We start from the raw sequence: 12,049 nt of genomic DNA on the forward strand, positions 1-12,049 counted from the left end.
TCCTCTTTCTATCATAATTACCCTGGCATGGCAGTTTGATAGAATTGACACCTCCCTCTTATCACACCACACAACATATGTTAGGGGAGAGAGTTTCTTTACCTCCATTTCTCCTCTCTTGATGACTTGAGTATGAATGACCTTCGGTAAACCAACTCGATTTATAGTTACTGTCCCACACGCATTAGTTCCCCTATTGTACAATTCTATGGATAATTTAAGTGAACTGTATCAGTTGTCTAAAAAGTTATTCCCTGACCCAGTAGTGAGTTTGCAAGGTATATTACTATTGAGCCAGAAAGTCCCAAATCTTTATTATCTGTATTGTCTGTATCTTTTCCTGTATATACAATACTATTATACAGGTATCCAGTCTCACTTTCACACAGATCAAATGTTTTTATAACAAACCTAGCCCGTTTGGTCTGAATAAATTGCTTCCAGCCAAGTCGGTCCTTTCATAACATAAGACTTTCATCACAGCAATTTTGTGATCAGGACGGTATATGTCTTTGAATTTATTTTTTAGGTGGTCAAAAACTGGTAGTATTTTGCACATTCTATTTCCCTCTGTGTCCTGGCTTGTGAAGTGGAGAAATTTCAGAATTGACCTGAATTTATTTTCAGACATACTTTTTCCAAAAAAAGGCATGGCAAGCATTTCATCGGTAGACCAATACATTTCAGTGTTAGGCTTGCGAATTACATAAGTATTATCAAGCCAAAGAAATGCAATATGTCATCGCTTGTAATGTCTTTCCACGAATTAATTCTACTTTTTGGTAATAATTTATTCTTTGAGGCAAGTTCCTCTTTTACCCTGTTGTGATAGAAATTTGTCTCTGCTGTTATCAATTTGACCAACTCATCATTGAAAAAGGGAACAAATATGCCTACTGGTTGGCAATTAGACCTACTATTTAGCCTTGTGTCTGATTGAAGCCCACTAACAGAAACTGCAAAAGAGTGACATACCATGTTACTGTAATTTCGATCTTTCCATAGTGCTTCCTCACCCCTGGACGCCACATGCTTCACGCCATCATCATTGTCACAGGATGCATTTATTGGTTCTTATTCTTAGTAAAGTTATAATCGAAATCATTGTTGGTGTCTAAAACTTCTTCCACATCTTTGCGGTCAAATTTTCTGCGAGCACACATTTACCACTTTGGAGCTTAGAATCACTTGCACATGCAGCCATGACCCTGGGCTTTATGACACAACGGAATGTAAGTAGACATTTGGGGAAGAGTAGCTAGAACTGATAAATATCAAGACTTTGTTAGGTCAGGTGAAAAAAAATCTTTGTCTCAAAGTCTTCTCATACAGCATACTCTCTGTGTCCCTCTTGCTTTCTCGCTCTAAACAACTGCTCTTGGCTATAGCACAGTCAAGAAGACATGAAAAGTTGATCACACTCATAAGCAAATTACTTTACATACATCAGAGTGTCTTTTAGAAAAGAATTGAAAACTATTTTGCGATATATCTCGTTAGTCTATCACATAGAAGAGCAATGTTTAATTAATTTAAAGTGTAAAATGTCCTGCAACACATCACTTTTTATTCCATGAAGAAATATTGAAATTTGTAGGAGTTACAAACATTTTTCTACATCCTCCCCATTTTTAAATCCCACACAGAGTTTAAATCCCTATTCGCCAATGTACTAGTGACGCCAGGATTTAAATGGCCATCAGTTAAGAGGTTAAAGTCAACCTTAATGATCTAATGAGTACCACACTTTCCTCTGAATCCAGCCGAGGGTGATGGTTTATTTTAGTCGGAAAAACTCTAATAGGCTTTAATCAGATGAGAAGAAAACCATACAGCACTTTGTAATAGATTCTTGAATGAAGATGAATAATGGCAGAATATCACATTCATATTTATACGCGAAAATACTGTTAATAGCTGTACCCAGTACCCTTAACCTAAAGACTGAATGTAATGTGCAGGGTCGTCTGGTGCTGGAAGTGGTTGTAGCCAAATATTGGGCCAACCTCGGAGAGGTGACTCTGGATTATTCAATAGCATTCCATGGGGTCAAACCTGAGAGCCCCAACATAACAATGCAAGGTGCTGACGGTATTCTGTCCATAGAAATTCGTAGTGGATTGAGGAATGAAGAGCTGGCCCCTGTTGTCACCCTCAAGAATACAGTCCAAGTTCTCAGGTGAGTTCTTCATTGCATTGAGCTTTCCCTAATGGCTAGGGTAGTCGGGAATAACAATCTCATTTTAAGAAAACAATATATTATGTTGTGTCATTCGAGCAGTAGCTTGAATCGAAAAAATAATTATACAGTGTAAATAATTAGTGTTCTTTCAATACTGTATTGTGTCTTTTATATTAATTTTATATAACATATTTCTGTGATTAAGCTGTATGTTAATAACTTTTTGATTATTTAATTTTTAACGCATTATTTACATACAAATTGGTGCAGTAAAGTGTTCTTGTAATTCATTTTAATTACTAGTTAACTGTTTATTTATCACCAACATTCAATTCTCTTGCATTCTTTTTCATGTAGCAAGAGTAACATGTCAATATATTCCTAACATTTATAATTTGAAAGATAGAAATGTTTATTCACTCCTCCTCAAACTGGTATTTAAGACAGGATTGTCTTTGGTGTATTTTACAAATGGTAAACTTTGTATTTGTGCAATGAAATAAACAAATTCATTCAGTCACAACCATCTAGATGCAAAAGTACATCTTTTTTCTAGCATAAAGAACATAAGTTTCGTGAAACTCATGAATGTTTCTTAGTTCCTCATTACTGCTGTTTTTATGAAACAGGTTTGTTTCAAACTCAGTGTGAGAGAAAATGTGTTGTACTGCTGCAAATTATACCTTTCACAAATAATTTATATGACTCAAATTTAAATTATTACAGGGACAAGGTCAATAGAAAACGAAGGGAAATTACCTATAATTATTGGTTATGCGCTTTTGAGCTACATTCCGTAACATTTTTATAACTAAGCTGCTGTGAGGTAATTTTTTTTCCTCCATATAATTCTGTTTTCTCTTTTGTTCTCCTTACACTACTGCTTCACTAACCAACATATTATCTCATCATTTCTAAGAGCCTCTATAGTTGAAAATAGATGTTAAGTAATTAGATATGTTTAATATTAAATGTTTCAGGCCTGGGGAATCGAAAGTGAGCCCCTTGTCAGCACGAGATATCATTCCTCCATCTAGGCAGATATACGAATTGCAGCTCACATATAGTTTCCACATTGCCAAAACCACAGAGATTACACCTAACAGGTATGTGCTGACAAAAACATATGTATGTGTGTATTCCCATTCAAGTCATATACTTGGAGAAGTGATGTACTTGTTGGAATCAAAATCTTTCCTGCAGATTTATATATTTTAATACTCCACATGTTCCAGGAAGCAGTAATTCTTAGTGATTTTTCTTCTGCTATTCAAGCTATACCATCATGTAAGGCAGGGCTTCCCAACCAGTATGTCGTGATACACTGGTGTGTTGCACAGTCCCATGGAGTGTGTCGCGAAATTTTGGAATTGAAAAATAAATTTTATGTCATCCAGAAAGTCTCTTTACAACGCATTTTTTATTTACAACGAAATCTTTGATATGATACATTTTATTTTGAGACAGAATTTACCAATGAAATGTGAACACCTGCAACAAGTTTGTTCGTTTGCAAGATATTTTAATCTATCGCTAACATAGTAATGTATTACTTTCTGCCTACCCACTCTTTAAATACTGGTTTCGCCACTGGAAGTAACAGAGATGCCTATATTCGAGTAAATATAGTAAGTCATGTACATATATTCTCATTTCTGTAATTGTGTTTTGTTGACAGTCCAATACTCAGTGACCTATTGTATGAATCTGAGTTTGAGTCTCAATTGTGGATGCTGTTTGACTCCAACAAACAACTTTTGGCCACAGGAGACGCATATCCTTGTAAAGTAAGTTTTTCCTATTTTATATTATGATATATTTCGAAAGTGTTCAGGTAAAGGGGATTAATTCATTTTTTGTGCAACTGGAGTTTTGTTCCACAGATGAATACACAAGCTAAATTCTACAGGTGGGTGTGCAAAAGACAAAATAATACTAGAATTTCATGTGTTTTATTGTGTAGAAAATTATTTACAATAAGGATTCGAAGTTTAATTGTCATTTATCTCGAAACTCACTTTTATTACAAATATCTCCCTTTGTCCAAACACCACCGATTTATTTTTATGTTGATTTGTTATGCAAATTTTTAGTGTACAATAACATATTTCTGATCGAAATGTAACTATTAATATGCAAAGAATGTTATGACTAAAATCAGTGGCGTATGCAGAATTTTGTCAAGGGGGTAAAATTGCTTACAATTTACATTATTGGTATCTTTGAAAAATATTGGAGTGCAAGAGGTCAAATAACTTTATTGTCAAACGCCTGGCATTAGAAAACAACAGCAACAACATTATTGGTATTTTACATTTTGTGTATTATTATTATTATTATTATTATTATTATTATTATGATGTATGATGTTACGGTATATTTATTAATAGTATACTATGTTCCAATAGAACATATTCATGAATAACCTTATACAATTTTTGAAACGTAATTTTTTTACAGCCATCCAATTTTTAACAAATTTTAACTTCTATTTCATTTTTTATAATAAAAAATGCTTGTGTCATTGTTAAACTTACACAATCATATATATATATATATATATATTCAACAGTTACTTGTATGTGACAGGTAAGACACTTCATTTTACATAACAAGAAAATCCATGGAAACAATAAAATATATTTAAATAAATTTAATTAAACACAATAATGGAACACGGAACTCACCAAGGATGAAGAATGAAACTGGTATGATGAAAATCATGATGAAGGAGGGGTGGGAAGACTATGCCTTATGTCGATGTAGATTTGTTACTCTGACAGTGAAAAATTAGAGAAGGGAAAACGATTATGGATAAAAAAAACTCAAATCTAAAATCTAAATATGTAATTTTTTAAAGTTCAAGGGGAGAGTTCAAACCCAGTAACCCCTCCCCCCCTTGCGTACACCCCTGATTAAAATCCAACAGATACAAGCTCGCTTCCTTTAAACATATGGAGTTCCTCTTCCTTTCGTAAAGAGTGAATATGTGTTTATCTCTTTTTTCGTGTTTGTCCTGTGTTTTTATAAGTGCCTGCATTTTGCCATTCTGACCACATGACTAGAGAAAGCCATCAGCATATCTCAGGGGTATCAAGGTGATCTCATTATCTGAGACTGCACTGAAGCGTGGATTTTGAATCTCACTTGGGCTGATTATCTGGTTGTGTTTTGTCCAAGGTTTTTCTCCAACTGTAAGGCGAACACCAGGTAATTTTTAGAGCAAATGTTTGATCTCTTATTGCCAAAATACAGGCCTTCCAATCTCGAGTGCCCTCAACATGTACCCACCATTTCCCTTCCTGTTGCTAACTGTTTGTCTGCCATAACAGGACCCACATCCACAGTGAAGTATGCACACAGAGACTGCTGTTCAACCTTATGATTAAACTACAGGATTGAGAGTGTAATTAAATGCCATCACTGTGTTTAATATTACCTTAAATTGCAATAGATGTTTCAAATTATGTCCATTTACTCATAGACAAGTTTCAGTAAATTGTTTGAACACTAGCCCCAGTTTGTCTTGTGTAATTTTTATGAAGGGCATAAAGAATGTCATGTATGGGCACGCATGTATCTGAGAGCTCTTTCCGAACTCCAATAATGATTGTTTTGAAAGTTAGTAGCAGTAGTAGCCTAATGCTTGAACACTTGACTTAATATCATCAACAGGCTTCCCAATATTATGCTGTTAAATTTGAAATTTATATGTCTCGATAAATATAGCCATGCTTTGACAGTAAAAAAAATTTCAGTTCTGGGTTCAGAGTTCCATCTTGCACAGACTACAGAAACCAGTTACAAAATTGAAGATAGGTCGCTTTCGAGATTATTTATCTATGTCGTTTGTTTCCCATATGTGCGTGAAACAGCACACTGTTACTAGACAATTGAGAGATTTTCTATTGCTTCTCCAATTTCTTTTCTGGTAAATTCCTTTTCATGTTTTCATGTCCAACACCAAATTTACAATAAAATCTCTTTACAATTGACAAGCTTGAATCACAAATTTAAATTGACGCCGTCAATTCGATCTATACTTAGCAAAAGTATTGCCTCTAAGGTAATACCATATTTACCAACGTAATAGACGCACTTTCATTTTTTCGATTTTTATAACAAAAAACCTGATGTGCGTCCTTTATGAGAGGAAAAAAATGTTAGTGAAAAAAGAAACATGTATTAAAGATGTGTCAGTTCGAATGCTGAAATAATCAATAGAATATGTAATGATATAGTTTTGTGGCATCCGTTGGCAAATTGAAGTTTCTCATGAAACAAAAGGCCCAACGTCTACTTGCTTTAAATTCACCAATGCCCATACTAGCTTTCACGAGCTTTGTAATACATAATTTCATGTGACACTCTGATTTCCATTGTTCCTTAACTCCGTTACATATTCCAGTAGTTTATTTTCAATTTCGGGATACTTCCCACAGACTATGAAATGATTTTCTTGATTTATTAGAGGTTTTTAATAGTGGTTTCTTTTGTTTCTGCCACTTACGCACATTACACTCCAACACAGTAAATTCTCGACCAGCGGCTCTGTTACCCTGTTCTTTCGTGAATTTGATAACTTTCAGTTTAAAACTTGCTGTACGAGTATAACCTGAATATTTCGGTCGGTTCTTATCCATTGTTGAAACACAATTTTGTCAACACAACTGATTACTGCAGATGTCCTAAGAATAATGCAATACTAATTGGAGAATACCTATATTTTGCACGCATAAAAAAAATAACCAATCACGATTGCAGTGGTACCACAGTCTAATATATACAGTCACGAAGCTCAATATGTAATAAATACACATCCATAGATAGTTGCTAACCACTAGGATTGCTACTATCGCCTCATTACAGACAATGTGAAATAGTACCTTCACAGCCTATTGTTCCTAGCAACCTCAACAACTCAAGCTTTGTGACTGTATATACTAGACTGTGGTGGTACCATGCATTATTGTTTAAAACTTGAGTTCAAACATAAGCAGTGCATCCAATCTTACGACTTATGATATTATTAAAACAATCTTTGTTTAAAATGAGATGCATCTGTTACGCGGGGCATTTATTTATTTATTTTAATTTTCTAACGCGAAAAATTGAGGTGCGTCCATTATACAGGTGCATCTGTTACGTGGATAAATGCAGTAATATGCACTCTTCCACACTATACTTAATGTACTTCTTGTTTTGAAGCCTACCTCGACTACGATAATACAGCTGATCTCCTTAGTATTGGGAATCATGCATGAACTTCCCCATATGGGGGCAGTCAGAGCACAAGGAAATCAAGTCACAAAAATAAACTTTTCAGAAAATTAGACATAAAGTCTTCCATGTATAGTTAATTACCTATTAAAGGTGATTGTGGTTTTAAACATCTGCATTATTGCAAAGATTGTGAGGACATGACTCTTTTATGATCTGAGAGTAGCCTCATCTAAGATATGTACAGACGAAATATCTCCCAGTTGACCAAAAATGGACTTGATTACCTTGTGCTCTGAACACCCCATATATAGTTTCAAAAGAGCAGTGTCGCTTAAGATTGGAAACTCTGTACCATCGTACTATCACTGATTCCACTAATGCTAGATAACATAGTAGTTGATACAGCATTATTAAATAAATGCATAAAAGGAGAAAAGATCCCATTTTTGAAGTAGTAGACTATGATTAAACTGTTTTTAAAGAGTAACATTTATATTATATTTTACTCATCTACGAATAGAGTCTACAGTTAAAATTCTCACCTAAGGCGAGCAGGATTCAATTCCTAGAAAATTTTGAAAGATTTATTATGGACAAAATGGTCGTTTCCCTTGTCCATCTCATTTTCTCATTGCTCCAGTTTCGTGGTATCATCTTGCTATCTCAGAACAGTTTGTGTACTTGAAAACGGATGTTGAATACATTAACATTAACAGCACACTGTACAACATACTTTGAACATCCAAAAGAATTATACTGCAATATATTTTCATCTTTGTTATTTATGATTTTGAAACGAATTCTGTTGCAGTACATGGCCAAGGTCGAGAAAGGAGATTATGTTCTCAAACTCCATGTCCGACATGAAAGAAAGGATCTTCTAGATAAAATGCTTGATCAGCCTTTGTTATTGAGTCACAAGTTACCAGCAACAGTTTCGTTAGATGTATACGCAAATCAGACTCAGGCCACAACATGTGGGAAAAAAATGCTAAGTGCTACACTCTGTCAAGGTCAAATTATGCCAATCTACATAGCACCATTGACAAATGATAAGTAAGTATCCTAATGTTAAGTGTAATAAGTACTTTTTTTTTTCTCTGTAAAATTCCTTCCCCATTGTCTCAAAATATCTTTAACATCACAGTGAAATACTGACACCGCACCAGAGTTTTAGGTACCACATGTCTCGTGAAGACCTTGCAATTTGTCTTCAACATCATGTCCTTGTGCCACCTCTGTTTTAACCGAGACATGTAACTTCACTTTGATAAACATATTGGAACAAAAGAGCTTTGCCAGTGTGATATTCTCAAGCTGTGACCTTAACCAACTGAGCATATCAAACTTTCTACAAACATCTTACTACCTGTAGACAGCATGACTAAATCATTTGTCTTTGCTTTGTAACAGTATGAGATTGACTGCCACTACTTTCTTTCTAGCTCTCCTACCTCAGTATGCATGTATTGTACATACAAATATGCCATTTTTATTTTTTATTATTATGTCTTGTTAAATATTATTAGGATGTACCAAAGTACATTATTTTGTAACATTTTATTTTGTTTGTCAGTTGAGTAGCCATTGTTTTGTATTATTAATTATTAATTCAATATTACAAATAAAATAGTATTAGGAGGCTTGTTTAGAATGTTCGAAATGTAACTTCACTTTTTTAATTTTAGCATGAATATGATTAAATATTGTTGTCTAATTAATTTCAGAGCTAGTAAAGGGGCAACTATGGGACAGTTCTTGTCCGGGACAATAACATATTCCAAGGATGAGATTGGCAAGAAAGTGGTGAGTGTATTTGGATGGGAAGAGGTGCTACCCAAAGTTCCTGAAATGCCTTAATAAATGGAATTACACCATACTCCGACCTTATGCACCACTATCACCTTCGAAATAGTCCCCTTGTGAGTGTATACATCGCTCTCAGCACTTCTTCCAAATATTGAATGCCATCTGGAAGTCCTTTTTTGAGAGTTTGTTGAACACCTCTTGCGATTTTGCTTAATTTCCTCAACTGTCTCAAATCTTCGACCTTTCAAAATGATTTTCATCTTGGGGGAACAAAAAGAAGTCGCATGGGGCTAAATCTGGCGAATATGGTGGATGAGGAACGGTTGTCATTTTGTTTTTCCTCAGGAAGTCTTGCATGATGAAAGCGGTATGCGGCCTTGCATTGTCGTGACTGAGAAACCAATTGCCTATGCACCACATTTCCGGATATTTTCCCCTCACTTTCTCCCTCAACCACCTCAAGATGTCATGCTAGAACACTGCATTCACTGTCATAGCAGGAGGGACAGACTCCTTGTGGATAATTCCTTCAATGTCGAAAAAACATGCATGGACTTCACATTGCTCTTCACTTAACGGGCTTTTTTGGAGTGGAGCGAAGATGGACTTTTCCATTGAGAAGACTGCTGTTTGGTTTCGGGGTCGTAGCCATAAACCCAACTTTTATCACCTGTGACAACCTTGGAAAGGAAGTTTGGGTCATCATGAAGCTGATTTTGACGATCCCTGCAGACTTCCAGCCGATGCTGTCTCTGCTCAGCACTCAGTAGTTGTGGAACAAACTTTGCCGCAATCCTTCTCATGTTGAATTCATCGAACAAAATCCTCTGGCATGTGCCATACGATAGTCCAACAATGTTGCAGACGTCGTGAATGGTCTGCCTGCGATCTTGCACGATCACACTCCAAACAGCAACGGCATTTTCAGGTGTAGTGCCAGTTGATGGCTGTCCAGAACGATCGGCATCAACCGATGTTCGACCATTTTTAAAATGCTCGAACCACTCGTAGGTTTGAGACTGTACTAGAGCATCTTTTCAAAATGCTTGCTTTAACATTTGATGTGTTTCTGCAGAAGTTTTCCTGAGTTTGAAACAAAAGTTTACGCAGATGCCCTGCTCCCTCAAATGTGTCATTGTGAAACTGCAACATGTAACAATGGAAAAACGCTTACAAATACTAAATGCGTCCACTCAGAACGAAGCTGCTTGGCACACTGACTCATGAGAGATGTATGAAGTGTCACCTAGAGGCATTTTGCTGTACTAGCTCTCGGTCACGAGCCACTCATGAATTTCGGGAACTTTTGTGTAGCACCTCGTAGTTTATTTTTTTTTTTGTTAATTACGTAGGTAGTTATGTATTTAGTTAGCTAGTTATAGTTTTTATTAGGTAGATATGTTTTGTTCGAAGACTGCTTGGAACCTTATAACATAAGTGACACCAATAAGGCATCACTCATGAGATAACTAAGCCAGGAGGTAATGGTGTTGGGTGGCCAATGTGAACATTATTTTACTAATCATTTAGTTATTATTTTAGTTATTTTTTGTGCGCATTAATTATACAGTATTCATCTTGTAGGGTAGTTTTTTATTCTATTAAGTAATTATTGCTTTATACTGTTTCATTATTTTATTTTGATTAAGTGCGTACATAGGGAAAATGTTGGAGAAGAAGGAGGAGAGGAGAAAATGGAAAAACATCAACACAGAAGAAGGTAGAAGAAATTACAGGAAACTAAACAGCGAACTAAGAAGAGAAACTGATAAAGTAAAAGAAGACTGGATGAAAGAGAAATGTGAAGAAATAGAGGATCTAGAGAGAAAAGGAAGATATGATTTAATGTACTGCGAAGTAAAATGTTTGGACTTCACAAATAGGAACAACAAATCCATGTGGTTGATAGAGGACGACATTGGAAATGAAATAACAGATGAACAAGGAATACTAAACAGATGGACGAAATATGTAGAAGAGTTATATGAGACAAGGAATCATCCAGATGACTTAGCTATAGAAGACGAAGAATTCTTATCAAAAGACGAAAAAAGATTTTCTATTTTAAGTGAAGAAGTTGAACTAGCACTTAAGGAAATGAAGAATGAAAAAACAACAGGATCCCCATTGAATCCCCATTGAATTAGTGAAATGCTTGGGTGAAGACAAGAAGAAAATTTTATCATTATGCAACGAAATATATGAGAAAAGCGAATGACCTGAAGTTTTTATGGAGACAGTGTTGATTCCAATACCAAAGAAAATAATGCTAAGAAATGTAAGTTCAGGACTATCAATCTAATATCGCACCAGCAAAGATTCTCTTGTGAATACCGAATCGACATTTATATTCTAAGATGGAAGAACAGTTGGAAGAAGAGCAGTTTGGTTTCAGGAAGGGAAAAGGTATGAGAGATGCAATTGGACTGGTATGGACAATCAGCAAAAGATACCTAGAGAAGAATAAAGAAGTGTATGTAGCATTTGTGGACTTAGAAAAGGCTTTTGACAGAATGGATTGGAATAAACTGGTGGGGATCCTAAAAAAAATTGGCGTGGATTGAAAAGAGAGAAGACTGTTCAGTAATCTTTATATGAAACGAGTGAAAGTCAGGATAGGAGAAGAAATGTCAGAAGGAAGTGAAATTGGAAGAGGTGTACATCAAGGATGTCCTTTATCACCTACCCTATTCAACATCTACGTGGAGGATTTAGTAAAGAACTGTTTTCATAACATGGGAGGAGTGATAGTAGGAGGAAGAAGAATAAAGTGCATAAGATTGGCTGATGATACGGCATTGTTAGCAGAAGAGGAAATGATACTAAAGGATATAC

At 35.3% G+C, this 12,049-nt stretch overlaps 1 protein-coding gene across 2 annotated transcripts in view; it reads left to right on the forward strand.

The window, feature by feature from the left end:
- TppII (Tripeptidyl-peptidase II) overlaps nt 1-12,049 on the forward strand; it is a 132,984-nt gene that overhangs the window by 77,330 nt on the left and 43,605 nt on the right. For both annotated transcript variants that reach the window (XM_069848025.1, XM_069848024.1), the window contains exons 15-19: nt 1,962-2,179; nt 3,163-3,288; nt 3,861-3,969; nt 8,217-8,461; nt 9,133-9,211. In XM_069848025.1, the coding sequence (XP_069704126.1) occupies nt 1,962-2,179; nt 3,163-3,288; nt 3,861-3,969; nt 8,217-8,461; nt 9,133-9,211 (777 nt within the window). The remainder of the gene's footprint in view (nt 1-1,961; nt 2,180-3,162; nt 3,289-3,860; nt 3,970-8,216; nt 8,462-9,132; nt 9,212-12,049) is intronic.

The sequence above is a fragment of the Periplaneta americana genome, chromosome 15 (genome assembly GCF_040183065.1).
Source record: "Periplaneta americana isolate PAMFEO1 chromosome 15, P.americana_PAMFEO1_priV1, whole genome shotgun sequence".
Lineage (NCBI taxonomy): Eukaryota > Metazoa > Arthropoda > Insecta > Blattodea > Blattidae > Periplaneta > Periplaneta americana.